The sequence below is a fragment of the Nomascus leucogenys genome, chromosome 17 (genome assembly GCF_006542625.1).
Source record: "Nomascus leucogenys isolate Asia chromosome 17, Asia_NLE_v1, whole genome shotgun sequence".
NCBI classification, from domain to species: domain Eukaryota; kingdom Metazoa; phylum Chordata; class Mammalia; order Primates; family Hylobatidae; genus Nomascus; species Nomascus leucogenys.
Genome location: NC_044397.1, coordinates 15,840,227 through 15,866,981, shown reverse-complemented (window position 1 = coordinate 15,866,981; position 26,755 = coordinate 15,840,227). Strand labels below are relative to the sequence as shown.

At 38.1% G+C, this 26,755-nt stretch overlaps 1 protein-coding gene across 1 annotated transcript in view; it reads right to left on the bottom strand.

Annotated features, from left to right (window-relative positions):
- Nucleotides 1-4,678: 4,678 nt before the first annotated feature.
- The window catches only part of DPP4 (dipeptidyl peptidase 4), an 83,104-nt gene continuing 61,027 nt past the window's right edge, over nucleotides 4,679-26,755 (bottom strand). The window contains exons 20-26 of the mRNA XM_003266171.3: nucleotides 24,225-24,419; nucleotides 21,687-21,741; nucleotides 21,008-21,107; nucleotides 18,197-18,261; nucleotides 7,738-7,810; nucleotides 7,399-7,472; nucleotides 4,679-5,821 (exon numbers count right to left, since the gene is read on the bottom strand). Of these exons, the coding sequence (XP_003266219.1) occupies nucleotides 5,720-5,821; nucleotides 7,399-7,472; nucleotides 7,738-7,810; nucleotides 18,197-18,261; nucleotides 21,008-21,107; nucleotides 21,687-21,741; nucleotides 24,225-24,419 (664 nt within the window). The 3' untranslated portion in view covers nucleotides 4,679-5,719. The remainder of the gene's footprint in view (nucleotides 5,822-7,398; nucleotides 7,473-7,737; nucleotides 7,811-18,196; nucleotides 18,262-21,007; nucleotides 21,108-21,686; nucleotides 21,742-24,224; nucleotides 24,420-26,755) is intronic.

Genomic DNA, 26,755 nt, shown 5'->3' with positions numbered 1-26,755 from the left:
GATGACTCTCAGATGACAAAACTAAGTTTTCATGATCTATAAATTTCTATTAGGATAGAAATGAAACAGGCTCAAGTATACTCCTGAGGTACCTAACATGTAACTCTAGACACAATAGCTTAATTATAATTACTTTTATATAGTGCATTCCCTTATGTATGGAGATTATATATATATATATCTTCATAACAATGCAACAGTTCTGTAAGGTAGGTCTTTTTGTACTTTTTACAAATTAAGACACTGGAGTTCAAAGAGGCTAAGTATTGTTCTTTAAATATATATATGTATATATAGCACATATTTGTGTATATAGTTATATTTGAAAAAAAAAGTGTTCTGAAAAGCACAGTGTCCACAGCAAGCCTGAGACTGTTAAAGAAACCTAAGCGTGGTATACAGTTCAGACAATGACTGCTTCATAATAATCCAGAAACCACCTTCTCTCTGCCCACCCTTGAATCCTACCCTACATTCTTACCCTGGACTCAGTTTTCTGTCTGGATCCTCTTGCCTTCCGGTGTGTGTAGAGTTAATTTTTTTTTTCATGTGACTTCTTTTTTCCATTTATTTATAATCTCCTTGAAGGTAGAAATAGTGTTTGGTGTTTTGCCCCTCTTTTGTAACTCTCCAGAGCCCAGATCTGTGCTCTGCTGTTTACCCAGCCAGCAAAGACTCTTGATATAATAAGTAAAATATACCAGAAGATCCTGCCTCTCAGTTTATTAAGAATGATTAGAAATCCAAAAATAATTGTCACTGACATGTCAGTATTGGAACACAGCAAATGCTTAATGAGTACCTTCAAGTGCCCAGCACCTGAGGACACAGAAGACTAAGGCAAGAATCTGTGTAATCTATGGATCCATTAAGAAGCAGCTACATGGTTGTGACTAGGAGGAGGGAAAAGGTGAAAGGAAGGTGTCAGGCATTGTATCTATGTAAATCTTCAGAGCAATGCAACAGTTCTGTAAGGTAGGTCTTTTTGTACTTTTTACAAATTAAGACACTGGAGTTCAAAGAGGCTAAGTACTGTTCTTTAAATGTTTCCCATTAGTGAGTTGGTGGTACTGAGACTCTAACCCAGGTCCAACTGACCTCAGCTGCAGTGCACTGTGTCTCCAGCAGGAGGTGAGATGTGACCGCCTTCCTCCTTATCAGGTTATTCATTCTGGCTCATGGAACCAGAATCAGGTTATGATGATTAATATTTCTGCTTAATATGTTACATTTTCTTTACCACCGATCTTTCTGTTATTAACACTGGAAACCAAACTTACCCAATGAAACACCTTTTTTGCTCATGAGTCACTAATATCAGGACCTTGGATAAAAGAAGCTTAAAAAATAAAAAGGGTTTTGATTGTTGGATGGTCTCACTTCACACCACACTCACACATGCTTTTTAAATAATTTGAAGAGTTGGTTCAGATGAAAGGCTATATAGAATAAGAATTTTTATTGAGTTTGTTGAGGCTTAAAGCCTGCACGCACCAAAAAAAAGTTATTCTCTCAATTAAGTAAGAAAGTTAACTATTAATTCAAATTTTGGGGTGTAAATGTTAATATTGTCACAGAAAGAAGACTGCAGAAAGATGATACATTTCTACGGGTCATAACATTGGTCCATTCATACCACGCTCTGAGCTTTCCTCATGCGATAGTGATGTTATACTTCATTTATGTATTTATTTATTTTGAGATGGAGTCTCGCTCTGTCGCCCAGGCTGGAGTGCAATGGCGCAATCTCTGCTAACTGCAACCTCCGACTCCCGGGTTCAAGTGATTCTCCTGTCTCAGACTCCCGAGTAGCTGGGATTACAGGAGCACACCGCCATGCCTGGCTACTTTTTTGTGTTTCAGTAGAGACGGGATTTCACCGTGTTACCCAGGCTGGTCTCGAACTGGGCTCAGGTAATCCACCCCACTTGGCCTCCCAAAGTGCTATGATTACAGGTGTGAGCCGCCACTGTGCCCGGCTGTTATGTTATTCTTTATAACCCACACTTGTCTATCATTCTCAACCATCTGTATCCCTCAGACATCCTGAATACACACTCTAGGTCACTCAGGATGTACACAAAAGGGTTCTTGGACACTGCTGAAATAACTGCCACAGAGTTGGCCAACAAAATCCTCTTACTTTATGGAAAAAGGTCATGCTTATGTTTTGGTATGTTTTCTATTTAGAGTTTATTGAATCATAAATATTGTACAAATCTAGTAGTCTTATAAATCAGTATTCTCACATCAATTTTGAGCAAAAGTAGCAAATGCCAAGAAGTGGAACTGGTAGCCTCAGTGACTACCTGTGAATAAGAAAAGAAACAGAAAATATGCAGAATGACACAAAGCCCAATATGTTCATTAACTTTTATGGTAGTGGCTCTGAGTTATCAAGAATGCATTGAATTATATTCTGTGCCTGATATTTAAGAAAGTATGAAGGTATGTAATCATATTTAGCAAAATTTCCAACAAAACATGTTAAAAAAAATTCATAGTGATTTTCTAAAAATCTTGATAGAAACTTAAAAAACAAGCCCTGTATCCATAGAAGAGATGTAAGCCATTTCTCCCTTCTTTTCATGTATGTGCCTCTGGGCACTGGTGTACTCTCACAGGTTGTTATGAAAGGATTCTTAGCCATTCCTGTGTCTGCAGAGGCTGCAGCTATGAATGTCAAGACAAGTCTGCACATCTTAGTGGTATGACTGGTTCCTGTATGTTTTAAACTTATTCTCAGATTAAGTTTATCTCTAATTTATTTGACCGTTTTCTTCTTTTTTCCATAAGCTAATTTAAAACTTTCATTGGAAAGGAAAACTTGTCCTATGAGGGTCAAATGAAAACTACTTTGACTTTACTCACATCATTACTTTTTGCAGCCTTCAGTGCCTGAAAAGTATGTGCTGGGATTACCTCACTCCAGAGAAAATACTGCACATGCTTAGAAACTAAAGGAATATTAATCCATATCATTTTGATATTGTACAAATATTAAATAGTATCTGACTTAGATATGATTATAATATCTGACTTGTATGATATATGATGCTGTACAATATCTGACATTGTACAATGTCTGGCTTCAATTAAGATAAAAGGAGAATTTCTATTTAATTTGCTTTTATGACTATTAATGCTGTCCAGGATGTGAACATATATTACTACTGCTTCTTGATACACAATTCTGCAAAGATTGATCCAGCTACTCACAATGATTGAACTGTATTAAGAAACAGAATTTTGACAAGAGTCCTACAGATTGTAAGGTCAGTTTGTGGTTCCAATGGAGGAGTGGGAGTTGAGATTTAATTAAGGTGAAGCTACTCAATGGCATGCTCTGAAGCTGTAGTTGAAGGTGGATTTCACAATCCTCTGTCCTTTCCTATGCATGACTCACCAGTCTCATGTTGAATTGGTAGATTTTTTTTTCCATTTCTTCCATTTTTAGGTTTTTATGCTGTAGCTCACCCTGTCTGGGAAGACTTTGTCTAGCAAATGGTCTGAAGCTAAGTTTAAGCTCATAAAGTCAAATTTTTAAAAATGAGGCTGTTTTGCAAATAATTGAAAAAAAAAATGATGTTTTCTGTTATCTAGACATTGCTTTGCTAGGCCAAATTCAGCATTTAAAATTTATGCTTTCGGTCGGATGTGGTGGCTCACGCCTATAATCCCAGCACTTTGGAAGGCCAAGGCGGGTGGATCACCTGAGGTTAAGAGTTCGTGACCAGCCCAGCCAACAGGGCAAAAACCCGTCTCTACTAAAAATACAAAAATTAGCCAGGCGTGGTGGCATGCACCTGTAATCCCAGCTACTCAGGAGGCTGAGACAGAAGAATCATTTGAACCCAGTAGGCGGAGGTTGCAGTGAGCTGAGATCACGCCACTGCACTCCAGCCTGGGCAACAGGGCAAGACTCTGTCTCAAAAAAAAAATAATAAATTCTTTCTTTTTTTTTTTTGAGACGGAGTCTCGTTCTATAGCCCAGGCTGGAGTGCAGTGGCATGATCTCCGCTCACTGCAAGCTCCGCCTCCTGGGTTCACACCATTCTCCTGCCTCAGCCTCCTGAGTAGCTGGGACTACAGGCGCCTGCCATGATGCCCGGCTAATTTTTTGTATTTTTAGTAGAGATGGGGTTTCACTGTGTTAGCCAGGATGATCTCGATCTCCTGACCTCGTGATCTGCCCACCTCGGCCTCCCAATGTGCTGGGATTACAGGTGTGAGCCACCGCGCCCAGCCGCTTTCATTTTTATAGTAATGTCAACCACAAATAATTAGTCAACCACTTAAGTAATTGACTTGACTACTTCTACTGAGCCATAAGAACTGCCAGAATGATATTTCTGATCTTATTTGTTCTTATATGAGTCTCATCATAGTTCCCTGGGATAAAATTATAAATTGTGTCTGATATAAATAACTAAAATTAGTTTAAGTTGATTTCTCAAAAGCTATATGTATTTATGATAAGAGAAATTGCATATTATTAGGCAAAAACCTATGAACTGTTTAGCTTAACACATTTTTATATATCTAATTTTTTACCAAAGCTGAACTCTTTCCATGTTTACAAGGTAGTCTGGGATTACTAACAAAATAAACAAAAGCCTTTCTAAATAATTGTGTCCATATGCCAGTGCAGTTTAGGTCTGATTCAAGACACAAGTCATTACTTCTGAAAAAATGAAGGCACATTTATTAAATGACTGGGAGAAATTCCATAGTATGTAGAATGGGAATAATAATACATAACATTCTATTTTATGTTCCATTTTTTAAAATAAGTCCAAGGAAGTTAAAACATTCTTTTAATTAAGACACTCAAAGAAATGAAATAAGAAAAATTGATGCAAGGACTCCTTCAAGTTAAGATTTGCAATACAAATATTTTCATCTTTTAACAGGGCAAGCTGATGTGTTCACGTCTGAGTTTCAAGCTGCCTCTTTCACTAGGAACATCAGTATTTTTTTAAAAAGCACATTTACAATGCTTTCCCATCACCCTTGCTGTGTTTTTGTAGCACCTATAGCCATAACTGGCACCTGGGGGCCTGCATTGCTGGCAGTTTCCCTTACATTTCTTTGGAGTCTTTTCAACTGCTGTGGTTTTACTTAGAAGTCAGTGCTTTGCATATTTGATTTCCTGAGACTGTTTGAATAGTCTTTCTCAGAAAACTGTGCCAGTCTGGCTGTGAACAGCTCTTCTCCGAGGGGAGCTGACAGTAGCCTGCTCGTGTTGGTATGCTTGGACTTGGGTTCCCAGCCATGCCCTGCTATCTTCTCTCCCTAATCCCTCTTATCCTGTCCCTGCCCTAGTGACATCACTGCCCTCATCTTGCCATCCCTTTAAAGAAAAGAACAACATTTGAACCAGTCCAGTTAGAAAAAGATTAAAATCCTGCTCAGAGAATCTATGCAAAGCCTCCATAAAAACAATTCCTGTTTGTTGTTTCAGCAGCTGATGCGGAAATGATTTTACACAATAAAACCCGACCGGATAATTCAAACTTCTGTAAGGTAATAATCTGTTGTGAAGACAGAAGTCCCTACTTAAGATGATAGGTATGAAATTTGGGAACAAAGGTAACCTTAAGCTTCTTGATTTGAGTGTATATTTTTAAGATCATCATCATCTTGACAGTGCAGTTTTGAGATAATGAAAACAAAAATGAGTTTTAATAAGCTTTAAATGGCATGGTGTTTTGAGGTGCTAAGGTAAAGAGAAACATTGTTTTATGAAGTGGCTCATGTGGGTATATATATGTTGGTGTGCTGTGCTGCTAGCGATTCCATGGTCTTCATCAGTATACCACTAGATAGAGAGAGAAAAGAAGTTAGAATTAGGAAGTCAGTAGTCTTCTTAAAAAAATACATAAATTCAAATGAGCTTTCATGAGCATACATGGTATAAAACAGCGTTTTAATTCCTGAAGCAGTTTATAAACTGAAACGGGGTCAAAGAGGGTGTCTAATTTTCCCCCAGACCTTTTCCAGGGCACGTTGTTCTGTCCTGCAGAAGTCTCTGATCCTCTTTTGCAGGTGCTGAGAGAACTCACTGTGAATTTGGCTTTATTGAATAGTGCTTTAAAGATATGTAAATTTTAATTAAAACACCCAATCCATTTCCAAATTTGACTCAAAGGGCACTTAGAAACACACCATGCATAGGAAGGAATGCTTATCCCATTAAGCCCACTTGTTTTAATTAAAGTGTTATCAAGTGTTAAATTTCTCTATACTCTAGTAAGATAAACTGTATTAAAATAAATGATTTTTTAAAGCCATGTTGCCTAATATATAGCACCTAGAAACTAGAAAAAATCTATTTCAATATTACATATATATGTTTAATAGAAGTGAAGTCAAAAGTCAGATGTATCATTTGTAAACACTTAGATTTTAAACTGGTGTTTTTAAAAATCTGTATATTTGACATTTATGTAAAAGGAATTTATGATCTGGGACAAAAATTTATCGACTCATACTTTGTTAAATAATTGAGAAGTCATTACTGGGCAAACATAAATTATGGAGACATAAGTTAACTTTAAAAAAAGCTTAAAGTAGCATGTGACTTTCCTTTGAATAGTAGAAAAATAAACTTCAACCTCTTAACAAAACACTGACCCAAAAGATAGCCAGTTTTTCTCAGTATCAAGTAACTGTCCCACTCCTATGCATTGGGCACCATTTGAACTGAGCACAGAGCAAATCATGTGTGTTAGAGGACACATAAATACATATACATACATACATACATACATTAAAAATACGTTTTTTTCCTTCACCTGAAAATCTCTAATGCAGAAAATGAATTTGACATAATACCCAGAAGTATCCTCTGCATAGACAACAACAGCTCTAGCCATTCCTGACTTTATAAAACAATCCTAATTGTTTATCGCCTGTGGTTATTCAACAAAAGATCACCTTGTAATTGCAAAAACTGAAGCATGCTGATTATTAAGATCCCATTGTTGTTAGAATGGTTAGTAATACATACCAGACAGAAATGGATTTTCATATTTGAGCTGGGCTATTATCATGCTGGTTTCACTTTAGAATTACTCTGCCACACATTTACTGAATAAGTGATTACTTTTGAATCAAAATAGGGAGAGACTGAACAATCACATGAACAGGAAAGCAGTGTCTTCATACTCCCAGCATATGCAATATTGTGCTTCTTAACCCCAAACTCGCTAATATTATTGAGCATTACTCTGTGCATGGCTCAAGGATACTACTCTTCTGACTTCACGTTGAAAAAAAATTTTTTTAATGTTTTTATTCTGTCCTGTCTCTGGCACTGCTAAAAGAACTAACCCAGAAAGAGGAAACTAGACTCCACCAGCAACTTCCCTCCCCTTGCACAAAGTTTTTCTATACCATTGCCTGGAAATCCACTCCAGCATCGACCAGGGCTTTGGAGATCTGAGCTGACTGCTGAAAGTGAACGTTATCTGCAGGGAGAGAAAGGAAATGTAAAGTAGCTAATAGCCACTCCAGTTTTCTGGCACCAAGGGGTGGGAAAGGCACAAGAAGAAAGGGACTGTTTGAAGTTCTAGGACTCAGCATCCCATTTAGCCCAAGACAAGTGACTTGTGGAAAGCAACACTGTTTTATTGAAGTAAATGTAACAGTCTTGCCCCTCATGCTTTTGTTTTGTCAGTAGTGAAATTGCAAACCTGTCTGTGATACTAAAAAGTCTAATTAACTGAAACTCACCATCTGCTGTTCCATGAATAAGGAGGTACTCAACTTGTTTAAAATTTTCAGCTCTGCTCATGACTGTTGAATTCTGGAATTGGGAAAAAGAATGTCATTATTCAAAAAAGGATCTGCCATAAACTGATTTTTCACTTCAGTTTACAAAATAAAATGTTTTCAGCTGGGGCCCCCTTTGATACAAAATATAGCAAACCGATATTCAAGCAAATGCTGTCTCCATGCATGGCAGAATGCACAGCATGCCCTGTGCCTGGGAGACAGGACTGGAAGGGAGGATGCCACATCTTCCCTGAACATGCAGGAAGAGGGCACCTGCCACCCAGCCTGCATGCAAAACCCCTTGAGTCCCAGATCCCAGATTGGCTGTGTCCTATGCATTAGCACAGGGCAGAGTCTCATATTAGTAATGTATGTTCCATGGGCTTCTGCTGTAGTTCAGCCAAAAAGTGTATTGCCATGGCAACCATGTGTCACATGGTGCCATACATGCTACATTTCAAAGAGCCTGTACATAGCATTTGCAACTAAACATACTCTGCAATATGTCATGTGAACTTTGGTCCACATTGCTAAGCTCTGAATGAAAAGCAAATATTACCTCTTTGGGAACAGATGTTAAAAACCTAGGCAAATGTAACATATGGGAGGGGAAGGGGGTGAAAAAGATCAAAAGTGGCCTTAGAAAATCAGTGGGTTGTTGCTGTCTGCCTCATTCTGTCTATTAGAGGAGATACTATTAGATCAAGTCATACCCAAATTAGCCAAGGAAATAGGATAAAAAAAAAATTGGGAAGTCAGCTTTTTGAGACTGCTATGTGGCCTGAGCCAGGGCTCCTAGAATGAGGGTCAGGAGTCTTAGATGAAAAAGCCATTGAAAGCATCTAGAGCTGGTCATCTAGTTTGAATCTGAGGATATTTATAAAAGTTGGGATGAAGGTAAAAATGCCACAAAATACTGTAGTGCCTTTGGGAGGGGGTGAGCTAGAGTCCTGTCATATGTTGGGCAGGAAAGGGGCAGCAGCATCTCCATGGGTTTAAAAGCAGCCAGCTCGTCCTGCAGCATCTTGGTGAGTCAAATTCAACTTTATGAAAGCCAAGGTTTATATTTCACAGATATCTCTGTAGCTCATACCAGCTTATATTTTTGATGGGAACCTTGGTGGTCTGGCAGGAAAGGGATGGGGCTAAAGTAACATTGTTTGTATTCAAGTTCCAGTTTCAATATCAGTGAGCTATGCAACTGGAGATATGCTGCTCTTTGAGCTTTGATTTCTATAAAATTGGAATAGAGTAGTCCCTGCTTATTGGCAGTTTTGCTTTCTATGGTTTCAGTTACCTGCAGTGTAGTACAATAAGATATTTTGAGAGAGAGAGAGACTACACTCAATTTTTATTACAGTTTGTCATTTTAATTGTTCTATTTTATTATTAGCTATTGTTAATCTCTTATGGTGCCTAATTTATAAACTTTATCATAGGTATGTATATATGTAGAGGAAAAAAACCATAATGTATAAAGGGCTCGGTACTATCCACAGTTTCAGGCATCCACTGGGGGTCTTGGAATGTATTCACCTCAAATAAGGGTGGGCTACCTGTAACTCCTCTTACTCCATCACAATAATAGGAACCAAGAGGCATAGCAAAAGCATTTTTGGGGGGTTAAATTTCTGATGCTGATGTGAGAATTCTTTAACAGTGTTTCTGGAAAAAAGACATTTTATCTACGACTTTCAGGACAGAGCCACCCAAAATGTTTCAGTCGACTGAATGTCCCAAGGTCATCCTGGCCTAGTGGGCTTAAAACAAATGCCCTTCCTCTTCTGTGCAGGCTGGTTCCCACTTGTTCTGACCATATTCCATTTCTCACCCAAATTGAGAATTTTACCCATGAACTCTCAGAATAAAAACCTGAGTGAGACTCCTTTTATTTTTGAGAAACTTTTTTATCTGGTAAGATGTCTCAGATAAATACATCTAAATATAAATCCATCTGTCCATCCATCCCAACATCACCATTTATCCCTCCGTTGACTTTTTTCATCTAGTCAATCAATATTTACTTATTATGTACTCCACTAAATGATAAGATCCATAAGAAAAAAAGATTTGTCTATATTATGCATTACTCTTAACCTCTAATAGAATGCTAAATATTTATCAATTAAATGAGTAAATGAAATAAATTATCAAGCACTTGCAGTGTCCACTATATTTGGTCCTAGTTTTGCAGAATCAACTGTTATCAGCTGAGGTAGGCAGAATAAAATATGCTTATTCTGAAATGTATTGAGATGTATTTTGCCCACTTTCTATCCATACACCATACCATTCATGATAATAGCTAACATTCAATTGAGCATTTACTCTGTGCCTGTCGCTGTGTTAAGCATCACATATAAATAAGGGTTTATAAAAGCACTGCTATATCTAATCCTTGCAATATTCGTGTAAAATAGGTCTAGAACAATTCTGCTTTCTAGATGGAGGCACCAAGACTCAGAAGGTGAGTAACCTGCACCCGGTCACAACTACAGCAAGTGTCAGAGCTGGACAAAGTCTGACAGCACGCCCTTTTTACTTGCTACATTGCACTGCGTCTCTACTAAAATTCCAAGCTGCTTATGATGTGATCTTCTGGCAAAGAAACAGTGTGAAATAAAATGTTAATTAACTGTCCTGGAATTTGAAGTGCACAATAATAGTGGGTATCCTTTGAGATCCTCCTAAGACCCATGCTTTCTCAGACTGCACTAATCAGAAGAGAGATTGCTCTGTACAGCCCCGGGTGATTTGGGAGGCATACTTTGTGACTATGCAAGTGACGTATACCCTAATGGGGCAATAGAATTCTGAGCAATTCTCTGTCCTTCAGAGAGGAAAGGGTCAAAATCAATCTCCCTAAAAGAGTTTTGCGCAGCATTCAAAGCTGGAAACAAGAAAGGCTGAGGCTTGAGTACTGACCGTAAACATTAACCGCCTGAATTGCAGGCCGAGGTGCCCCCATGTGAGTCCTCTTTGGTGATCCTTTCCACTAGCCATGCTCTCAGCCTGCACTGACTTCCTCCCTCCTTGTTTCTCTCCAAATTAAATTTAGCTCTTTGCTCGCGGAAGACAGTCAACTTTAACACTCAGACCTGACCCAAATATACAACTGTGCCACCTCACCTCACCTCCAAAAGCCTCATGGGCCTGCCTTGCTTGGCAGCTTGAAAAGCAAAAGCTGCTCCTACAACCTCCCCGAGCCATGAAACTGAGAAATGTCATTGAAACATAGAGTAATAGTTAGGAGACATATAAATACGCAGGACAGTTAGCAAGGAATGTGATAACTACTGGAGTTTGGACCAAAACAGTTTCTGGCTGCCTTTTTTTTTCTTAAATGGAGTGAATACAGGCTGAAAGAAGACAATTTTTATAAACAAGTAAAACCCTGAGCCTAAGATAAATGTTGTGATGTACACACTGTAGCTGTGATGAACTAGACATGGTGAGAAATGCAACATACTGAGAAAAAGACGAAAACTGTGATAAAAGTGTCATGATGCAAATTGTTTTACATTAACAATATTACACTACAAAGAAAGAAAGACAAATACTTTAATGCAGCAAGAGAAAAATAAAACAAAAGCTTCGCCTGCAACTGCAAGATAAGTGTGCCATTTCAAATGCGCACTTCCCCTGCTCACTGGGAGAAGCCTCCAGAGGGACCTCTCTGTGAGAGGGAGAGAGGCAGCCGAGAGACATACACCCACTTTAAGGCTCTCAGGCTACACAGAACATTTTTTCCCCCAGAAAAAGGCAGCTGTGTCACCTTGCCTCTGGAACCATTGATCATTCCCTAGTCAACTGTGCACCCTGGCTTCTCAATTAACACCCTTTACAGTCCACTGTATGGCACACTTTAAGCTGTAAGGATAACATACAAAGCCAGAAAAAGAAATACAGGCATGAATTTAAGGTATGATTAATGATTAGAAAAAAATTAATTGTGCTATTTTAACCTACCAAAAGAGGATAATCCCTCTTTGCCTATCCATGGAAACAGAAATAAAAAAGGAAATGGATGACTAAGTTAGAAGCCGAATAGTCTATCACCAACTACTAAAAAGGAAACTCAGAGTGATAAATGGGCAAGGATGCAATGGTGGTGCAGTTGGCACTCTCCTGAGGCTAGAAACTTCCGGAGAGCCCCGCTGCCAGCAACAGCCTGGCAAGGAGAAGTGGGAAGGATCGGTCCAGTGGCAGTGCCGACTCCACAGCATCTCTGAGGAGCTTTTCCTTCAGTCCCCAAGAAGAACCATCTGTAGCTGCTTGTTGGATCACGCTGGTTCCTCAGTTACCTTCCAACAAATAAATCTTTGTATTTTTGAATTAAAAGAGAGAGCTGATAAGAGGAGGAGAGTACTATGAGAAACAGAAGGTATAACAATTTTTAAACTACCCCTAGTGCCATCTAGGAACCACAAGGACAATTTGCTTCCTTTAGATAATAATGGTGGCAGCTGCCATGTTTTGAAAGCTTCCTTCATGGCAGGCACAAGCACCTCATTTAATGATTTCAATAACCCTGTGAAGTAGGTCTGATTATCCCATTACGCAGATGAGGAAACTGAGATTCAGTAAGGTTAAGTAGCCTCCTCAAACTCATACTGCTGGTAAGTGGTTGAAACAGAAATTGAGGACATGTTGGCCTAACCCCAAAAGCCCATGTCCCTTACTGTCATATTCTACTGGCACTGGATATCACAACCAAACAACTCATCCCATTTATAAGATCTTATAGAAAGAGCACACAGTCATTGGGTCTAATGGACAGCAACCCAGCACTTCAGTAAGATATGACTTTGGGTTTAGCGGCTTGCTCTATGCATTCTCCTACTTGTAACCAAAGCTGCATAAATAATATTAAATGATGCCATTTTGGGAAGCACCATTAATATCACAACAGGGGCCACAGAAAATGTTTGAGAAAAGAATGAATTCAACTCACTAAAACAGATGTTTTTCTTATTTACATATATCAAACAACTGTACCCATGGGATGCCAAGGAGAGAGCTCCCATCAACCCCAGACAGGGGGCTCCACCTCAGGCCTCACCAAGCAACACTGGCTTCTTTAAAGATCACACAGCAGTCAACATTTTATCAGCACTCAACAAACAAGTTAAGGTTTGGCTTAAATCTGAAGGTCTCTCTCCCTTTGGCATATTCTGGGATAATAGAACAAATGTCAAATCAGTACAAGATGGCATATTTACAAAATTGCACCCTGTTTTGCATAACCTAACGATGCAGCAGTTCTTAAGGATTGAACATTTCAAATCTGCTAGCAGAAGACTGCCAAATCTATGACTGTTTCATACACTTGCCAAAAGCCTATCAAATTTTGAGCAAAATGCAAAATAAATCTCCTCTACAAGTTAAATCAGTCCCTTCTGTGTGTTCCAGGCTGCCCTCTTCTCTTGGCAACAAGGCTCAGGACTTGGGTCCTATTTCTCTTGCCCTTGATCTGATACTTCTCTCTGTGTGTATTCATAAATCCATCCCCTCCCCAGGCTTATGTCCTGTCTTCTTGGCCAGCATTTGGCCTGCTCTTCTCAGAGCCCTTCTTCTGTTATCCCTCAGTTCATTGGACCTGCTTCCCACATCGCCAAAAAATGACTCTTCCTGCTATTCATTTGTCTATTGTGCTGATCTGCCTTCCCCCAATACGTAACCTATTGAGAGCATCATGCTCATCCTCCCCATCTTCCGAAATCTTTCTCTAATGATTCAGATAAGTGCCCTCTCTCCCTTTTCTAACCCTCAATATCAATATGTTGCATAACATTTTTGTCCCTCAGTTTCTGTGTCAGTAAAATAGAAACACAGTACTTATCTCGGAGGATCTGGAGGAGAATTAAACCTGATAACCCATGTAAAGAGCTTAGAATGATGACTTGCCATAGAAGCACTTAATAAATGAATGAAAACATGAATGAAATAAGTGAAACTAGACCCCCTCTGGATAGGGAGCAGAGAAGGGGAACCTCTAACTTCTTGGCCACTCCCCTTCCCCTCCCTACATGCTCCTAAGGTATAGAATTCCTGGGGTTTCATAGTCACAATTTGAAAGCCACAAGTCTTTTTCATACGTATTGGCTACTTTGTCATATTCAAATTCATCTTTTATTACCTACTCTTTTTTATTTCTCTCCCAAAATACTGTTTTTTCTAACTGACAAAGAATAAACTTCCGAATGATTAAAACACCGGGCACCTCGAATGGGTGAATGAAAGTCTACCACATGTTAACATTTTTTACAAGTTTGACTAAAAGACCTGTGACTGACCACATGAGAGACCATTCCTCACTGTTAGGAGCCCACTCCGCAAGGTGTGGCTACAGCTGCTGTCTGCTGATTGACACTGGTTTTGAGGGTTGCCCCTTTGGATCTGATTCCTTTGCTCAAATCTGTCACCATTTCTGTCTGCTGGGACTGAGACATATTGCAGAAAAGATGTTTCTATAGAGCTATACTACCCTTTAGCTCAGATTTGTCACCCCTCCACTTTGGCTGCCCATGTAGAGCTTCCGGTATCAGCTCCTTGAGGTGGGGGGGATGAACATCTCCTTTCATCTTTGAGGTCTGGATATCCTTTAAAAGTGCTTCTCCCTCGCCTCTTGCCAGTAGTTGGATTATTATCTCCAAAAAGAGTCTTACGGAGTCACTGCTTGTGTCACGGCATTGGGTCCAGGCCTTAGTCTCAGGGTCCCCTAATCCACATGGCAGCTTTGAAAGAATAGGAAAGGGTGCTCCGTCTGGTTTGACACAGCCCTGGAGGTGTAGGCCTTAGAAAATGGAGTGTGGTCTGGCTTTCAGCAGGGCACAGGCTGAACAACTGCACATGGCATCCCCGCCTGTTCCATTCATGTATGCAAATGGCTCTTCTAATTCCCTTTCCTCAATGGTGAGTAGGACTTTGATTTAACATGTGCTTCTCTTGGTGATGTGGCTTTCTCTAAATTCTTCCAAATCCAGATCAACAATCACCTAATAATAAAAAATCCTTTTCTTATTTGAGTTTTATTAAAAACTGCATTTTCTTCCAAAGGCTGTAATTCTGGCCACCGTATCAGTGGCTATTTAGCTGAAACACAGACTAAGATCAAGGCCTTACTTGTTACACACTTCGGTCATTCCTAATCCTCAGTGTACTGAAAAGAGTCACTGATCCAGACTAAACGTGAACCGCTTTAAAAATATTTCCTTCTAATCCACTGAAATGCACAGGGTGGTGAAATCCTCTAAGGAATTGTCTCCTTTGTCTTTTCAAAAAGGATGGGAGGAAGAGAGAAAGGGAGAGAAGGAAAAAGAGGGGGAGAGAGAGAGAGAGAGAAAGAGAGAGAGAGAGATAGAGAGAGGAGGAGAGAGAGAGAGGAGAAAAGAAAAACAACCTGGGAAAGAAAAGTAAAAGATGGGGTCCAGAGGGGCAGCTGGGGCCTTGGAGGAAAATAGAATCTTTGAATGTATTCCTGCCAGAGACAAAAGCACAGGCTCATTTAAAAAACAAAGGAGGGCAGCTTTATTCTAAAGCCTGCTGTGCACCAAAAATAGGCACTTAGATTCAGTTCTCCACATAGATTCAGTTCTCCACATTTCGGAGGAAGCAACTTACCACGGTGGAGACAATTCAGTTAGTGCATTTGCCTCACTTGTATCCTGCCCACCTTAACTATCGCCCTCCCAAATAATTCCTCTTAGTAACACATTGGGAACCTTTAGCTCCCTGGTACTGGCAGTTTTAATGTGTCCATTGCCAGCAATGAATTTTGTGCCAAGAAAACCCGACTCCTGGCGTGGAAGGATTAAACAGTCCTCGGGTGCCATCTGTGCAGTGAAGTGAAAGAGTGACTTTGTGCACCCAGTGTGCGTGTGTTGCCATTGGCAGGAGGAAGTGACTTCTATTTACATGACTACCTCATGCAGCGAACACCTAAAGGTGGAGATGGAAATGGCCACCGCAGTCGGGGAAAGAGCTGGAGAAGAGGGGGATCTATGTGGGAACGAGGAGCCTATAGGAAAGACTGGAAATTTATGCAGGTTGAAATAGCAGACTACAACTAATTATCCTATCTCGTTATATAGGAAGGGCTGGTTGAAGAGGAAATACCCCATTGGCTGATGTTATTTGAGAAAGTAGGGTAGGTGCCATGAACCTCCTTAGATGCCAAGGTTGGGCTTGATCTTGTGCTTCCAGTCTCCACTTTTTAGAATATAATTTTTTAAATGAACGTTTTGGATTCATCATCCACCATGTTCAAGTGAGGGATTGGGACCCTAGGCAGTTACATCTCTAATGTTTCGGGAACTTTCAGAATCTTGTAGGAGAAAACTCTTTGACAATCAAATTTAAGTATTCTGGTTGGGTCGTTAACAAGAAAATTTGAACTAGAAAATGAAAACGGTGATGGAGAAATTCTTGTATAACAATGTTTCCCTTCAAAAAGTTTTTAAGTTAAATCAGGAAAGGTTTTGGGGTTTATACTTCCTAAAGGAGAAGGCAAAGAATACAGTGTTGACTAGCTTCTACACCTTGAATAGCTAACAGTACTGAAGAGGGGAAAATTCAGTACAAGATACCTATTAGTTCAAGGTGGAATAAAATGAGGATTCAGAGATATACAAGGAAACTATCAAAAGGGGATTCAAAAGGGTATGCTACTCCACTGAGAGGGCTGTGTAAGTTTCTGAATGGGTGGAGATGGAGGGGAAATGACACTCCATGTGGAAGGAGCAGCGGGCAAAGGCACAAAAGGGAAAGCCACAGAAACATTCAGAGAACAGCAAGCATTCCAGACAAAGTGGGCTACTATAGGAAGGGTGTCGAACACCTGGGTAAAGCGTGAGGAATGGGCTTAGTTGAGGACACAAGAAGGAACCATGAACATGTTGTGGGTGGGAGTTAATCTGCCAGCTCTGTGCACAATAGACTGGAGTGTGAGAAGACAAGATAAGGGGAGACAAATCGGGTTATTGTTATAAAAGGAGATAGGTTATGTGACAATAGCAATGTGGTTACGAAGAAGGAAATGAGGGTCTAAAGCAGCTTATGGGAGGTGGAGGAGAAAGAATGGAAAGAATTGAACCCTAAGTATTAAACGGGACCCTTAGCAGAAGTGGGGACAATCTAATTATGGGAGGTTGTAGGGGTAGATGATTTGTGCATCTCACTTTGCAGATTGTTACTTTTCTATCTTGACTGAGAAACAGACGTGAAAACCGTCATACAGCCACTAACACAAAAACATTGCTATCTCAGCTCCCTGCACACACACACACACACACACACCTTACTCATTAAGCTGAACGTAATTGGTAAAACTAAATTGTCTATACTTGTCTTGCAAAACTAGAAACTTTTGAGTTTTACTGTGTTTTGATCAGATGACTTCAGCATCCATAGTAATAGTGATGACATCTTACAAAAACATATGGATATTGCTCAGAGCAATGTATTAATATGAAGTCATGACACAGATGAGAAGAAATTGTGTTCTTAAGTTATTCTTATTGTTTTTCTTTCTCTTTAATTCACTGTCTTGGGAAGAATTGTGAACATTCTTTGAAAAATGTAAACATCATAAATGATTTACCTTGTCAGCTGTAAGTTTCAGGGTTTTAAAAAAATTTTTTTCAACCTAACATGACAAACAGAATCAGCAAAGTTTTGGAATGATCAAAGTGCCAGAAGGGTCCCGAGTACTTATGCTAGCACTTCCAGCTGCATCAATGTGGCACCAGAGACAATGCTCTGGCTTTGCCGTGGCATCCACACTAGCACATGGGGGCTGTCAATGATAGTTGCACCCACACCATATTTTAAATGCTATAGCCCATCTGCAGAGCAACCTGCCCACTGGTTCTTCCATCAGGCAACCAGCCTGTTGGATGCTATTCAGTGATTTAGGTTTAGGGCTTTTTAAGGGTACTGCCCAACTGTACCTACCTCTCACCTGCTTTACTTAAATCTTCGGGAAAAAAACTGTACATAATTGGCTATGAGTAAGAAAATTACAGTCTCGTATATACATCTTACTTATGATAATACTGTAAGAAATTTCAATATATAGCTAAAGGTTTAGAGAGTCTTCTAGGCTCTAAAGGAATATGTTGAATTTCTAATAGGTTTTCTAAACTGAAATTTTATAATTAAAGTAATTATCTGATGTTGCTTTGTATTTCTAAATGAATGCATATTGTGACCTATATAGCATGCGATAAAGACTGTAATTATGCAGAATATAGTAGGGGAAGCTATTGGAGTATCTCTAAACCACCTGTGTTATTTCTTTTTAACAAGAATTTTGTTGGAAATAAAAATATATATTTTCTAGAATAGATAGAGTTAAGAAGGTTCTTAAACCACTTATAAATAGGTTATAAAATAGGTATAGGTCCTCATCTCCTACCCTGTAATGGTCAAGGTTGTCTTCTGGAGTTGGGAGACCCATGTAACGTTCTGTGTACACTGAGTCTGTGAAAGAAAAAAAAGAAAAAAGAGTTTAATTCATACAATAACAACTTTTCTTGCTTTTAATGGGCCACTTCAGTGTTTCCATATGTCTTCACTTATGTATAGGAATATAGAGTTACTCTCAGAAGTATCTCTATGTGGTTATGAAGAAGGAAAAGGGTGGCTAAAGCACCTTATGGGAGGTAATTTTTTACTTGGCTTGCTAATATAGCCAGAGATGCTAATTCCCAGATCCCTGCCTACTCATACCTTTCCACACTCAGCCCTAACCCATTCTCACTTTTCCCTAATGATGGGGCAAAGGGAGATCAAACCAGATTATCTAAAATCCAATCAATAATCCACCTGCAGAAAAGTCAAATGTGAAGTGCTAAGGGGTAAGGGATCTTAACATTATCATATGACCCTCTCGAAGAATTTTAGTTAGGAAGTCACTTAATGCCTCAATTGTGTTGAAATTTTTTGGTTATAATACAAGTATGTGCCCTGATTTATGATCATCTATTTCCTTTTGGAGACCCCTAACAATGTTCAATTACTAGTTGCTGATTTAAATCATATTTTATTTTGGGGGTCAGGCTGGGATTCACTATAATAAAAATAAATAATTCAGTTATCATTTATTTGCTGTATATCCCCATATTGGCTCAGCTACTCCATCATAATGCAAGTTTAGCATTTGTTTTCTCTCATTTTGTGGTGAAGCCTCAATTTTTGTGGTATAACAGTTGAGCATTGTGAAACAGATTACATTAATATCTGTCTGCTGAAATGACATAAGCTCTTTTATCTATAAATATGGTTGAAAAACAGGTTGCATAATTGGTTTGGTTATTTTGGATAGTTAAACATATTTTGCCTGATTTAAAAAAATTAAATGATACATTATATATATTTGGCCTAAAGTATCAGTAAAAAAAATTATTGAGGCCAAATTGCAATAAAACTTTAAAAATCTGACATAACTGTTTTGAAAACTGCCTCCTTAAGTGACCAGATTACAGTTAAAAAGTCTAAGAATTTTATCTTGCCACTGTGCCATCTAGGTTAGTGGCTTGAATCTCACTATAATTTTACAAGTATTTCAAAACTGATTTCATTAATTTTAAAAATGGATATATTATCTAAATTCAACATTCTAACACTTTTTGAGTGACTGGTATTGTAGATTAGAAACAACTAACGAGTGTTAGTTGCTCCATATGTATACTTTATGCCATTTCTATGAAAATCAAAATATTTTCCTCCAAAATTACTAACAGTGATATTTTATCATTTTGATTAACATGAATACTAACTATACATAATTTTATATATTTAAAGGACACTAATATAAAAATAGAATATTTTAAAAGACACTTTAAAATATAAGAACTTCATAAAATGCTCATATCTTTTTTAACTTTAGCACTTCAATATTAATATCTTAGGTTGTACGTTAGATGGGGAAAAATGGCCTTTAAGGGTGAAACACATTTTCCCCTAGGTAGCTGCAGACTTTAATTCTGCTTGTCATAGAACACAATACTCCTTTCTTATTTATGCTAACCAGATTTATATGTATAAGAAGATCTGAAATTTTAAAAATAACATTTAAAAAATATTATGCATAACTGCATAATGCAATTGTAAACTTTTAAAAATATGCCTTGAAACACCATTTACGTATTCCTTTTGTCCCATCTTTGAATAAAATTGTTTAAATTTACATGTATATAAGAACTCTAGACAATTCCTATGTATTAGGTTGGTCTATATACATTAAATGACGTTTTCTTCTCATTTCATATTTTTAAACTTACAAAGATTTACTCCATTATTTTGTTGACCACTAGAGGTCTCCAAAAACAAGCCATCCAACAGAACAATTAATGTCAAGCAGAAAAATATTATGAAAACAAATTCATTGTGTGTAGAACAAATTATAACTATGCCCTCCAATTTTCTTAACAGAAAGATAGAAATGTATTTTTACATTGGTTTATCTTGACTGGGAGAGACTTTAAGAGACTTTTTCTCTGGGTACTACCATATTTCTGGATCTAAAATATTTAATAAGCTATTCATCATCAGCCATTCTTTTCTTACACTAGACAGAAGACTTGAGATGGGGTCAGAAGAGGTGCAGGAAAATCAATTACCTCCTTACCACTTCTGACTCCCCCCCCCCCTCCCTCATCTTCCATCGCTTACTCCCTCCCCTTTGAGAATTGTAGTCTTAGAGGTGTATGATGCCTTATAAAATCATAGTCTCTCAATGACAAAGAGCATATTCTAGAGTAGCTTTCACCTATTAAGAGTGAAAAAAAACAACAACCCCCCAATGGGTATTTCCACTGTTCCTCCTCTTCTCTTCCCATCCAAAGCCCTACTTGTATTTGACATTTAATTGAAGGGAAAGAGATACATACTTCTCTCACTCTGCTAATATGTGTAACCCAAGAATCAAATCAGAGTAAAGATAAGGAATGATTTATCTGTAGAAATGTAGCATGGGGCTGTTTTGAAATTTGGAAAACAGAATTTGTTGATAAAAAACCAAACGTGTAATAAAATATACCACCCAGCCCTGCACAATAGCAGAATAAATGAGATCATCTTATTATAGGTATCCAAAAAGAACCTCTAAGATGAATCAGCCTATTATTCTCTGTAAAAACACTGAAACTCAGAAAGGAATGGCTTTGTTACTGGCATTTTGAGGTCAACACTCTGTATCTCTTTGTACCTGGCAGCAATTACATACCATAGTACTCCCACCGGGATACAGGCGCCACGGCTATTCCACACTTGAACACGCCACTTCCCGATCCCAGGACCATTGAGGTTACGTACCCTCCATATGACTAAGGAATGGAAACAGTTATTTTTATGGAGGTAAAAGAATAAGGACATATGGTAAGCGAGTCGCAGTTTCCACATTTCTCACATCTTTATATACTGTGCCTCTTTAGAGATAAAAAGCATGGTATAGGAGGCTTAAATTGGCCTTAATTGGACAGTATCTTTAAAGACTACACTTTCAGAGCCCTGATCCCTTTCTTGGTAGGTATACGGGGAAAACTATGGAAAATTTGCTGACCCTAGTGACTGCATGGTACCAATTATAGAAGATTTAAAAACAATAACATGAAATCTTTACTGACTGGTGCATAAGAAAAAGTCTCCCTCTTTCCTTCCCTTCCCTCTTCCCTCCCTCTTTCACTCCTTCCTTCTTGCTCTTTCTACCTCACCTCCCTCGCTCATCATAATAAACAAAGGTGTAAGCCTAACTCAGTGGAGATTCTGCAGGGTTACTGCCCAGAGACCTAAGACTTGATAGATGTGATTTTCACCTCCAAATATGTATATACAAAAGATAAATTAACCTGCTCTGAGTGATATTCACTAACGAATGCATACCGATTCATCAGCCAACTACTCACCCAGCCCCAAATTGCAATTCGTTTGTTGTCCACAAATCCCATTTTTGAAAATTGTCTAAAACACATGGAAAACGTCCACAGATCAGTACTGCACTGTGTATAGAAAACTTAGATAAGGCACAAATGTGAAACCCTGCCATTTGTTCTCTGCTTCATTCTATTAGAGACTAAAAATTGCTGCCAGTAATCAAATAAACACCTGAGATAAATATCTGTCATTTTAACCTAAGATCCAGATGAACATGGTTTACTTTTGTTGGAGTTCATAAAAATTGTGTGTGTGTGTGTGTGTGTGTGTGTGTATGATTCACAGAAAACAAATCCTGGCAGTTTTTTTCACAGCTTTATACAAAAATTTGCAACCCAGATGCACTTTTCTTTACATAATTGAATTTAAATCTCTCCAGATGTTTTTCAGTTTGGGAGAGTCTGCCCCTGCAATGGAGAAAGACAAGGGCATGAAAAACTTCTGAGTAGGGCTTAGAAATGTCTCTGGGCCCCCTACCTGAGAACTTAAACACCATTCTCTAAATAAATCCCTTCTTATGCTGGGTGTTGATTAGTTAGCTCAGCACCATGCACTCAATAGAAATAAATTTTTCCTTGATGGATTAAGAAGTCTTCTTTGCCACAAAACTGTGTTCAGAATTGGAATCCAGGTAAAGAAATAAGAAAAATGTTTTATGCACCTATTTCTTAATATTAGCCTGATATCAAAAGAAATTTTTTTTACTTAAAAATACCCGACAAATGGAACTCAAATTTTTAGCATTGTGGGTGGTTGCAGATCTTTGCATTAACCTATCTTGATTTTGACAGTCTTTGTGTTTTCATGTAATGATATAAGTCCTAGGTTGCCCTAAGTTAAGCAGTGTTAGAAAAAAATTAAAATAGTTTTCAACTCATCTTTTCCATGTAAACTTTGTAAAATTGAAGGAGGCAGACATACAGCAATGTGCAACAGATCATTCGTGTATAACTTGATCAACCTTTACAAAGTGAATGTATCCTTGAAATCATGGCCTGTGCATATTATCAGAAGCCTCTAAGGCATTTCCCTCTTTGCAAAGGGACAAAAGGAAATGTTTTTCTTTTATTGAATTCCATAAAAATTTCACTGAATTTTTGCCTTGTTTTTATCTTTACATAAATTGGATCTTGTAGGATGTACACTTTTGTGTCCAGCTTCTTTCATTCAACAGTATATGCAATTCATCCATGTTGTTATGCTTAGCTCTCTTTAGTTGCTGCAATAGCATGTTCCACTGTATAAACACACTATTTCTCATTACTTATTTAACTGGGGTTGTATATAGTAAATCCTCAATTTTGTAATTTTAGGACTTTTGTTGGTCAGATTTGAGAGACCCTGGAAACTACGCCCTCTGTCACAGAGGAGCAATCTGGATAGATACAAGTTTATTTTTAAAATATCAAAGCCTCACTCTTGAACAAATGTATCCCCTGTTTATTCCGAATCTCTATTTTTTAAGTGTTAAGGAAAATAGCTAATCATTAACTTTAGTAAAAGAGAATTTCTTTCACTCAGGAATCCTTAATCAATTGTCATCTCCTCTCTCCATCTATTTCATCATTCATGGATCCTTCTGCATTTCCTAGTCTATGATTTCATAACATTATTTTCAACCACCCTCCCTATTATGCTTCCCCAGACATACATGCTGTTGGTTACAGAAACTCAAAGTTACATTTCCCACATATCAGTTGAATGTAATTAAATATAAGAGTCGGAATGAGACTGGATTCAAATCCTGATTCATCTTGGCAAGCTACCTAACCTAATAGTCTCTATTTATTTAATTAAAATCTGGGGTAAGAACACCCACCTCTCAGGGCTTCAGTGACAATGCCTGCAGGTAAAGCACTTCCCATGTAACATGCATCTTATGAGTAACCATCATTCATTGTTAACATCTCTTGAGCCAGATCACATCTAGTTATAGTCCCATAAGTGAAGAGCACAAGAATGAGATGTGGTTCATACTTAACAGAGCCCTTATTCATAGTACCGATGATGGTTGTGCTCTACAATTTCCCCAAAATAGCAGAGTCACCCTCATCCAGACTGTAGGAGCTACTCCTAGGACTTCATAGTTGTCACTGCCTATGATGTAAATGTACACTGAAGTCCTCTCTTTATCCTTGACTGTGAAGGAATGGGCTTGGCCTGTTTAGTCAGATGTTTACTAGGGTACATTTATCCCTCAGTTTGTCCCCGAGTTTGATGAATTTTGAGTTTCTGTTCTTAGAAGGTGGTAGGACATATACCAACTCCCTTTCTAGAGTCTCATACAGAGAGGAATTTAGGAAAAGCTTTTTTTTTGAACTTCATATAAATCTATAGTGTAATATATTGTTATCTAAACATAACATCTTCACTAAAACCTACTGTAAGGATAAAAGATTATAAATTCATCCCAGAACACTTTAAATTATTTATACTTTACAGCTTTAAAATGTAAATTTTAAAGGGGAAAAAAATCAGATGACCTTTGACTTCATCTCCTAGTCACTCACCTGGCTGCTTCAATTTGATCTTCAACTTCAAATGTTCCCAGTCTTCTGTTGATTGCATGCATGATCTTATCTCCTTGGTAACCACTTCCTCTGCCATCAAAGCTAGCTACTATAATGTTTTCTGTGCTTGCAAGGTAAGTGGCCCAGTTCAGTCTGAAGACAGTGTCTGCTTTTTGACTACACGGGCCTGCATACCTATGAAAAATACCAAATTGTTAGCTTTCATGGTTTTCCTGAATCAAATGAGGAATGCTTACATTTCTCTTCCCCGTGGAGAAGAAGTATGCATCCTTCCCAATCATGAGCCTTAAACTGTGCCAGCCTATGGGGTGTCCAGAATGAGTCCTCTAAAACTTAGCAACACAACTACCATGGTTGTATATTTCCTTCAAAGATACTTGTCAGTTTTGTCTTTGAAGATAGTTATCAAACACAGACTTCATAGGCCAACATTTTAAAAGTATTAATGTAATCTTGGAAATCAAAGAAATAATTTCTCTAATAGTTAAGAAGGGGGAGTTGTGTTATAAAAAAAATGATGATGACAACAATAAATGCAGCTTTGGATATCTTTCCATCTCAGCTTACAAATACTCCTGGACTACAAGTTTATTTCCTTCTTTAAGGACTTTGACTTCTGCATCATATGCTTTGCATTTCCCATAGCACCCGGCACAGTCTTGCTCACAATGACTGTAAATCATTGTGGAATGGACTGCAGTATGAATGAATGCTAATATTTAAAACTTCAGAGGAAGAAACAGGTTGCATTGGAAAATGGGCATGTCGTTGGGCATTCTATTTACTAACAAGTTTAACTACCTTGTATCTGCAATCTTCACAGGCTACCATCTACCCTACACAGAGCTGTGTGCACAATCTCTGTAAAGCTCTGTAAAGCGCTCTTATTTCTGCTTGTTAATCAAGAGGAGCTCCTTATAGCTCGTTTCAATGCATTTAAATATGTCATCTTTGCACCATCTACACAACTCCTGGACATGGATACTCTCTAATAACTTATTCCCTCCCCAGCCCATCTCTCCACTCATCTGCTCACTGTCCCCTGCACAGGATAGGACAAGTCCTGCTTACATGCCTTTGCTAATGTTTTCCTTCTACTTAGGGAGGTCAGTCAAGAGAACTTTAGTTTTAAACAAAACAGTATAACATTCTAACTTTAAACAGGAAAATGCATTCATGCATTTCTTGAGCAAGCAAATACTTTTTCACATGTGAAATGCCTTGCTCCTCTCAATTATATTAAATTTGGTAGATTAAGAGCTTGCCTTAATATTAGGTATATATCAAGTTCCCTAACCCCAAGATTAAACAAGATTATTTTTTAAAATAGAAAAAAAATATAGACCTTAAAAGAGAGGAAAAGGAAAATAACTGAACAGAAATACGTATTAAATTTACCATTTTTTAAAACATTTTCTAATGGAGATCAAATCATTACTTACTAGGAAGTCAAAGAAGATAAAAATATCACTCACTCAAAAGGATGGTTTTTTAGCATTGGAGCCGAAGCCTAAAACAAATTAGTGTCACGAATGAATTGACTTCATTTGTTACAATTATTTTACTTGAAAATAAATCAGATAACACATCTGGAATTTTAAAATACCTATCTTTTCCTTTCTTTGTGCTTTTATGTGTGGTTTTCATGAAACTGTGAATATAGTGGATCAAAGCTGTGTCTGATACTAATAGCTGTGTCCTCCCTTCCTCTCCCCACTTTTTTTTCTTGCTGGTAACAACAGAGACATTATGTCCCTGAGCTTCAATGTCTTTTCCGTATAATGGAACAACAGAACTTACTACATGGGTTTGTTGTGTGAATAAAATAAGGCAAATGATGCCAAGCACCTGGCATTCAGCAGGTCCCTGCACAAGTGTTGTTTCATTTTGTTTTTAATATAGGAAATGATGCAAGCCAGGACAGGAAGAGCCTAACATTATGGCATCATGGGTGACCCTAGGGCAATTTTAGAAAAATTAAAGTAGGGTGTATTCCTAATGATTATAAAAAATATTTTACAAAGCTGTCATATTTGGAATTCATATGAGTTCACATTCACTATTCAAAGACTTATGACTTCCTAACTTTCTCAAAGACTTGAAGTTTTTAATAATGAACACTCTCCTCTATCACTTCTCTTCACCAAAAGGGGGAATAGAAAATAGCCGGCAGTAATATTTCAGGAAATAAATGAAGAGAAACATGAGGCAGCCAGTGGGAGCTGGGGTAAGGGAACTGTCAAGACTGTTAATGCCCATCTCTTGCTTGTTAAAATGTCCAGGAGGTTAAGGATGAAAATGCACACTTAAGAATTCCTTTGAAATTCCCTTGGAGTTCAGAGAAGCAAAACAAAAGAAAATCTATATGCCATTATGACAGAAAAGGAGTATCTCCCTTCTCTATTAAGAAGATGTGAGAAAACACAGGTTGGGTTTTGTGGCTGTACAGTGAAAGGAGGAAATAGTAAACAGTGATCCAGGAAGAGGGAAAGGATGCATTTGGCTCCATT